At 41.2% G+C, this 8,839-nt stretch overlaps 1 protein-coding gene across 1 annotated transcript in view; it reads left to right on the top strand.

Moving 5' to 3' along the window:
* The first annotated feature begins 3,107 nt into the window (after window positions 1-3,107).
* The window catches only part of LOC306961810 (neuronal acetylcholine receptor subunit alpha-7-like), a 68,341-nt gene continuing 62,609 nt past the window's right edge, over window positions 3,108-8,839 (top strand). Inside the window, exon 1 of the mRNA XM_079554721.1 lies at window positions 3,108-3,249. Within this exon, the coding sequence (XP_079410847.1) occupies window positions 3,195-3,249 (55 nt within the window). The 5' untranslated portion in view covers window positions 3,108-3,194. The remainder of the gene's footprint in view (window positions 3,250-8,839) is intronic.

Raw genomic sequence — 8,839 nt, 5'->3', positions numbered from 1 at the left:
TAGTAGTAGTAGTAGTATTATTAGATTATTATTAGTAGTAGTAGTATATTAATAATAATAATGCATCGGTTTTATATAGCGCTTTTCTGGACACTCAAAGACACTTTACATTGTGTGATTCATTCACTCCATACCTGGTGGTGGTAAGTTACTATTGTAGCCACAGCTGCCCTGGGGTAGACTGACGGAAGCGAGGCAACCAGTCTGCGCCATCGGCCCTTCCGACCCCCACCCACCACTCACTACATGCGCTAGGCTTCCTGGTGTTACCAAACGGTCTCCCATCCAAGCACCGACCAGGCCCTTCAGCTGAGCTTCCAAGGTCTGACGGGGCAGAGCAAAGGCGGTTTGACCACTATTATAATAATAATAATTATTATTATTATCATTAGTAGTAGTAGTAGTAGTAGTAGTAGTAGTAGTAGTAGTAGTAGCATTATTATTATTATTAGTAGTAGTAGTAGTAGTAATAATAGTAGTAGTAATAGTAGTAGTAGTAGTAGTAGTAGTAGTAATAGTAGTAGTAGTATATTAGTAAAGTGTAGATCTTTTATACCAATAATGGAAACGCATCGAATTTTTTTTTGCATCCGATCAACTTCTTTTCTAATGATCTAAACTACATCATGTTTAACTTATACTTTTTCTTAAAGGCTTTAATATTTTCGGAGCCTTTAGTATAAACCGTTCTCCTTTAAAACACCTCCTCTTAGTCTTAGTCTTCAGGTTTTTGTAGCAGATCTGTTCCTCTGAGTTTGTGTCTCGATTCTTTTATTTGAAGCATCTCGTGTAAACACTGATGAAGCCGGAGGCTGAGCCGTGTATCACATCTGTGTAAAGATCTTATATTCTGATCACTGTTATTGCTTTCTTTGTACTAAGATAAGTTGTATATTAGTTTTATAGGTATTTCCACACAGTAGCTCAGGTATGGAGGGATGAGGGAGTTGTACAGTGTATTTAATGCTTTTGGATTTTACACAGTTAAGCAATACGTTTAGAAATCGTAGTCTTTAGTGTATTTATGTGCACTTTACAACTTAAAGGCCCTGTACCTGTTTTTATTTTATTTTATTTTTATCACAAACAATGAACGAGGAAGCCACTAAATTCAAATGTTAGTTTTTGTCCACATTCTACAGGGACACGTTTACAGCACATTCCACAACTTTTCACAAAAACAATGAAATTGATAGAAATGTTTTATTTGATTCACGCTGTTTTCCCACAAACATCAGTGTTTACAGCAACGTCAGAGATCGAGTCTCTCTGTTAATCTCACACCTGAACCAAGCGCATTTCCCCCAGTTTTGGCTTTACCCAAATCGAAAGGCTTGAAAAGTGTCGACACAGGATGAAAACGCAACAAAAAGAATGACCGAAAAGCAACACAACACATGAAACACAACAAATAAACTATGAAAACAAAAGTTACGATCAGTGTTGTAGGTCTTGGCTTTCAAATGAGGAGCTGCCCCATCGGCCTGTAAACTCCAGTCCAGAAGCTTTTAGATTTGGGTGAAGCCGAACAGGCGACTCGGCCCTCGGTCTTTTCACGATGCAGAACATGGGCCCAGGTGCAGCTCCTTTAACTGATCAGCGACACTGATTCCCAAACACTTTGTTCCACCCTTTTTATGTCTGTGTTTACTTCCTTGTTTCCAAATACAATATATTTAACATTAATATTATAATATTACTCAAGTAGAAACGGGGAGTAAAAGAAGTACAATTACTTCAATAAGCTAAGTACAATAAGTGACGGTAACTGAGTACTGCCCGCCTCTGCTTCGAGGTGTTTCAGTCGGTCGGTTTGGTGAGGTTTGGTGACCATGTCTCTGTACCTGATTTGAGTTCTTTATTATGCTTTATTTTATTTAACCCCTTAAGTTCTAAAGAGCCATATTTGGCTCCGCCCCCTTGTGTCTGCATCTCCAGGACCATAACCTTCGCATACAAATACTGTCAGTCATGTTTTTCACCTCTCCGTGTTCAGACTCTCAGCAACACATTCATCCCCTCCAGTTTCCAATCAACAGATCCTCAAACAGCCACAATGTGTCAGTTTGTCATAATTCGTTGTACATATTTTGGTCAGTGACAAATAAATGCTGTTGTGTCATGTTTTTGGAAAAAATGGTGTTCATTTTTCGACGGGGAATACAATGTTGTGACCCGATATGTCCCTATGACTAAAATACTTAATTTCTGTAAAAAAAAAAAAAAAAAAAAAAAAAAGAAAAAGTACAAAAATATTCTTATTTTTTTTAATTTGGCACAATTTGGCCCAGTCAGATTCCGCCTGGACTTTTTATTTGAATAAAGCATGTATAGCTTTAGTGTTTTGACCTGCTGGTGTTTTGCTGACCACAGGGAGCACACATTATATTGATTATTTCCATTTCTGTTCTTATTCGCTTCAGCACAGACGGAGAAAGAGAATTTTTTGGTGCAAACATGTGTTTTTCATTCAGGCGGAATTTTGATTTTTCTGTTTCAATCTAATTTTAACCTACAAACTGTATTTTTTTTAAATTATTTTTCACTGAAACAAAAAGTCCCAAGGATAAAGTTTATTTTGGTACCAAGATTAGCCATGTGCCCCTTGTAGAGGCCGAGTTAAACCCAGATAAACACATGTAGAGCATTTTGGGGAAAAGGGCCCTAAACAAGAAAGGCTTAAGCACTATTTATTTATTTTTTCAATTGTATTTGTATTCATGTATATTGTCTACGTTATATAGTATTTATTAAGGCAAAAAGTATCAAGAATTCATAGGCCTAGTAGATAAAAATCTGCACATATGAGTCTAAGCTGTGATCAGACTTGCACTTCCGCTCAGTCACCAGCAGATGGCGCACACCTCTCCCCTCCTCTATAAAAAAAACACATCGTTAATGCGTTTTACTTTTGTATCAGGACAAATACAGAGAATCTTTGAAATGTTTTAATCAATGCGTTTGTTTCTTTTTTTCGCGCTTGTATCCCGGATGCGCGCGCGCCATAAAACACATTTTCCACGAGGCTGTGAAACATCTCTCCCAGCGGACCCGCAAACCCCCCCTCCCTCTGTGGTCCCGTCCTGACCATTAGGAGGCAGGAGAGAGAGAGAGAGGGGGGGGGTCCCGGGACAGAGGGATGCTCGGGCGGAGGGACCCCCGGCTCCGCACTCACTCCGCGCCCCTCGCACAGCATGGACCCGCTGCACGCGCTGCTCCGCCTGGCCGCGCTGCTCTGCGCCTTCGGAGGTAAGAGCGAGCTGCACGTGCGCAACACACACAAGAAATCAACACATCTGGGTGTTTGGGAGGGGGGTGCGGAATGTGTTCGGTTTGATGCGGGACAAACGTGGAAAAGGAGCAAAAGGAGCGGGGCCAAAGGGGAACCTCAGGGGCTACAGGGACTTTCTCTCTTTGACTCGATACTTTAGAAGGTTCACACTTTCTTAACCTCTTCATCCTCTAACCTCTTCATCCTCTAACCTCTTCATCCTCTAACCTCTTCATCCTCTAACCTCTTCATCCTCTAACCTCTTCATCCTCTAACCTCTTCATCCTCTAACCTCTTCATCCTCATTTCACATGTCAGACCGACACAACTGTCACTTTTTGTCACATTATTCATCGCATTTTTGTCTCCGTTTTGTTGCTCTGTCTTGTTGATTTGTTGTTGCTTTTTTTCATCTCTCTTTAGTCTGGGGTTTGTTGCTTTTATTGTTGTGCTTTTGCTTTTCCTGCACGTTTTTGTCACATTTTTTGTTGCTTTATTTCTTGTGCTCTCATCACTGCATCTCATTTGTGTTACTTTTTTTGTGGCTTTGTGTGTGTGAGTGTGTGCGTGTGTGCGTGTGTGTGTGTGTGTGTGTGTGTGTGTGTGTGTGTGTGTGTGTGTGTGTGTGTGTGTGTGTGTGTGTGTGTGTGTGTGTGTGTGTGTGTGTGTGTGTGTGTGTGTGTGGATTTTTTTTACCCGAGACTAAACCATTTTCACTGAGTTGACACTTGGAAATAAATCTGCACCATAAATATAAAAAGCTCTCCCCCCCCCCCCCAGACCCCCCTTTTAAATGTGCCCCCACCAGTCTGGCAGCAGCAGAGGTTCCTCCGCGAGGGCCACAGAGCTGTTTGGGCTCATTATGTTAAACTGTTTTTGTCACAGATTTGTCATTGTTGTCGTACTAATACAATGTTTGTACTAATACTGAGTTTAAGAGTCACTCCTGGATGTTCAAATAAAACATGTCATTGATCCTTCATTTAGAGAGAGAGAAATCCACAGATGTGCAGCACATGTGCAGATGTTGTTAAGGCGCCTCATAAATCAATATTGATCGATTTTGGGGGCCCTGAAAAAACTTCAGCCCTGGGGCCCGTTTTGCTCTAACCCGGCCCTGTGTGTCGGTCACTTTTCTATTGTTATTGTTGTGTTTCTGGACATGTTTGTGGCTCGGGTTCAAGAGGCTCAACTTCAGAATAAATGTTTCTGTGTAAGAGTCACGTCGGCCACATTAGTTGTGAGAATTGTTTATTTGAAAGTCAGATTTGCATTTTTGTGAACTGTTTCCATGTTTACATTGTTCTTTATTCTTCATCAGGATCCGCGTTCGCTCCCACAAAGGCATTGCTCGTCTTATGAAACATAAAACTGCATTTACAAAACAGTCAAAAAGAAACAAAACTTGGAAAACAGTAAGAAATACATAAATCACACCATAGTCAGTGTAGGACATGGATCTGCTGCTCACGTGCACTGAGTTCATTTTCACGGATAGTTTTAATATTGAATAACAAAGGAAAGGATGAGACGCCCTCACGCTCTGGGTCACTGTCCCCCTGTGACCCTCAGGAGGCGCTAACGAGCCCACTGCTCTGTGATGCCAGTGCACTGAAGCCTGCATTGGCATCACACGGGTTTTTTTGTTTTGCATAATATTATGTGTCTAAAGACTTTTATTACATCTAAACGCTCTTGCTTTAAGATTCTATATATTCAACAGACAGATGTTTAAAGGCAAATTGTTTTAGCGGCTGCGTCATGACTCATTACATGTAGAATAGCCTCATTCCACAGTTAAATGGATGAAATCATGTTATTTGCCAAAAAAGCAGAACTCGATGGCTGAACGTAACTGACTGGATGGTTCTGCACATGCGCAGCTACGAGGAGTCATGCCGACCAACCGGCTCAGTGCACGGAGCCTTCCTCATGTAAACATATGATGAACTTAAGTCTGTTTTATTTTGCACGAAGCTCGTGGTGTTGCTTTTCCAAACCAACAGCTCCTCATTAACTATGCAGGAAGCTGAAGTTACCCAGAATTTAATACAAACATTTAATCAAATAAAATACATTTTCTTTTGCAGATGTAGGCATTAGATTACACTAGGTATTAGATTACACTAGGTATTAGATTACACTAGGTATTAGATTACACTAGGTATTAGATTACACTAGGTATTAGATTACACTAGGTATTAGATTACACTAGGTATTAGATTACATAATGAATCCACCAGAGTGAGTGAACGTCTGTGAGAAGTTGTTGATGAGGTGTTTCAGTGTCGTTCCTGTCGTCTCCCTGTCCCTCAGAGCAGCTGAAGCTCCATGGGAAATGATCTCTGCTTTTAGAAAGCAGCCTCTGATCAGCAAACTGTGAAGCAGAGGTTAAAGAGGGGGTGTTCTGCTTTAAAGAGGGGGTGTTCTGCTTTAAAGAGGGGGTGTTCTGCTTTAAAGAGGGGGTGTTCTGCTTTAAAGAGGGGGTGTTCTGCTTTAAAGAGGGGGTGTTCTGCTTTAAAGAGGGCGTGTTCTGCTTTTGTCAGTCACATAGCACCAGTCTATATCTCACTACAATGATGACAAACCTTCTGCTGGTCTGTAAATGCAGTAAATTAGAATAACTGCCTTGTATAAAATGTCTCTCTCAAAATGGCTGTAGTGAATGTCTTGAAATAGGCCTCTGTCTCTTTAAGAACCTCTGAGCCTTTAGACACGCCCCCTCCACACGCTGTCTGTGGCATCAGTGGGGAGGGGGTTCTGCTGAGGAGCAGTGGTTGGTTACTCGGCTGGTGACCAAAGCTCGGAGGCGTCTCCAGGAGGTGGGGGCGTTCCTAGGAGGACTCAGGCAAACCTATCCCTAAAATGGCCGCCATCAGAGTTTTTACAGATTACTCAGAAATACGTGAATGTGCCAAGGCAACACTTCAGCCATGTTTTTAATGAGGGAGTGACAGAAAAACATGATGGAAAGCTTTTGCATAATACCCCCCCTTTAAAGCAGAGGGCGATGTTGTAACAGCCTCTGTCTGTGGAAAAGGAGAAAAAAGCTTTGACAGACGGATCCTGATGCTCCTGAAGTGTCTGTGTGAGCAGCATGTTTTTAGCATTAGCTTCACTGTGAAGCTTCGAGGACTTTATTTCCATCATGGACGATTTGTTTTATAGAAGCTTTTAAAATAATTTACTGTTATAAAAATGTTTTTAATCAGAGAAAATGATTAAACGTGCTGTAAAAGTAACAGTGAGGTCTGTGGCAGTGACACACACGTTGGTCTGAGGGAATCTCAGTAAACACATCAGCCTCCACACTGTTGCATCTCAGTGTCAGTGTCTTCATTGTGTTGGAGGATCTTCATGGACAACATCATTTTGTTGTTGACTCTGAGAAACTCCAGTAACAATCCAGGAAACTTTCCTCACTGGGATAATAAGGGACATTTTGGTCATCGCCGTGGCAACATAGTGAAGGATACGCCGCGGGTCCCCTAAAGTTCTGAGATTAAGAAATAACGAGCCGAATTCCAGAGGTTTCCATCAAACTATTGTGTGTTTGAACATGGGGAGGGGCGTCGTCACCATGGCAACACTAAAAGGATCATCTTTTCTGATGGGGATCCGACCTGTGGAAGCTCCTGGTTACTCAGAGCTCTGCTGGCTCAGTGCGATCTTCCTCTTTCTGTTTCACGGCACCGAGACGTCGGCCTGTCACCAAAACAAAATCTGAAGTTCCATATGTTGAGGCAGGAAACTATCACGATAAACGATATTATTCAAGACCTTATAGACCCTTTAACTGCTGACATCATCAGTGACATCATCAGTGACATCAGATGAAACGATGTCCAAACCTTAACCTGTTCAAATATAGATACAAACAAAAGATTTTTGAAAAGTACAGAGAAGAAGAAACACGTTGACACTAGGGGGAGCAGTAGGATCAATTTGCTGCTCTGAACGGTTGTCATTCTATTGTTTATAATAGCAAATAGTGAATTAGGGCAGGCGAGCTACAAATCTGCAGAGAGGCCCCTCCCAACGGGCTCATGAACCTCGTCTTTTAATGCACCTCACAGTACAGGAACATCTTCTAAAAAAAAAAAAAAACAGATGTTAGGGCAGCTGGGTGGGGGTTTGTTGATGGGGAGCTAACGCCCTCTTCAACTAGCCCGCTCGACACCCTGGCTTTTTAACGCACTACACTATGCAGGGCTTAAATACTTACTACATATTACAGAATTCATTGGTATTGATTGATGACATTGATAACCATTCGACTGACAATCGTTCGCCGTTTGTAACTTGCTTTGTACAAACATTGTACAGGTAACGAGACTGTTGTTGTAGTTGTGCTGCGCTTCTCTTCTGCTAAATTCTGTTAAATACATGAACATTCCCTTAAGTGCTTTGTAAGGGTGGTCCGTGTTAAAACAGTAACAGGTTCCTCGCTAAGGAGGCAAATCCAATTATGATGTTGCTTAATGTATCATTGTATCATAATGTGTTAAATCACAGACGGGTACGTTGTGTTCACGTGTGTGCATGCCGTGTTCCAAGGCTCTAGTACTTTGTAATATGTTCTTTGGTACTATTGTTGTGATATACACTTTTATTGTAATGATTTCGGGGTGGGCGTCTATAAGCTTTTGCTTCGGCCCACTCCTTTTGAGCAGAATTTTAACTGCTCAAATGAACAAATAAAAAATCTGGAGGCAGGAAGTGATCAAGAGAAATAAGATTAAACGAAAACCAGCGATTACAAGTGTAAAACTACAACTAAAACATGTGGTCTTGTTGTGGCTGAAGGAGCCAGACCTAGAGGAACCACATTCGAGACGATAAAATGAGGTTTATTTGATATTTCCAAAAACATTTGTTTATTGTTGCCATGACAACAGCTCCAATGGAAATAGATGGGATTCTAACTTCCTGCCTCCAGCTCAGCTCCGAATGTTTACAGACAATTAAAGGGTCTATAAAGCCACAGAAACAAACTCTGAAACTTAAAAATGACCAGAAAAGTATTTTCTCTTAAAATATCCCACTATGAATATGAAACACACCAGATTTTTTGATTGACTTTACTTATATATTTGTAGCATCCACATTCTTTACAGGGACAAGTTTAAAGGAACATTTCACAACTTGCAGGGTCACTTTTCAGGGTCATTTTTTATCAAAAATATAGAAAAAAGCCTGAAAGTTCATCAAATGTATACAAATGTTTTAAGATAAGATAAGATAATCCTTTATGGATCTCACAGTGGAGAAATTCACTATAATTTGATGCACCGTTTTCCCCACAGTCGTTTCAGTTTACAATACTAAAGCAGGACTAAACAAATCAGGTACAGCTCCTTTAAGCCCAGGCTGAGAGCACACTTACAGTATTCACTGCGGTCACGGTTTTTGCCTTTTCGTCACGTTTTTGTCACTTTTTTGTTGTGTTCCCGACACTTTTTCTGCAGAAGTGGAGCCAGACTGGAAGACGTGCTCTGTCCGGGGGGGGGTTCAGATGCTGAGCTTTGGCAGGTCAGACTATTCCTCCCAGGAGGTAAACACTGTCCA

This window comes from Gobius niger, assembly GCF_951799975.1.
Source record: "Gobius niger genome assembly, chromosome: 4".
Lineage (NCBI taxonomy): Eukaryota > Metazoa > Chordata > Actinopteri > Gobiiformes > Gobiidae > Gobius > Gobius niger.
Note: the sequence above shows the minus strand (reverse complement) of the source record. Positions and strands in the feature narration are given on the sequence as shown.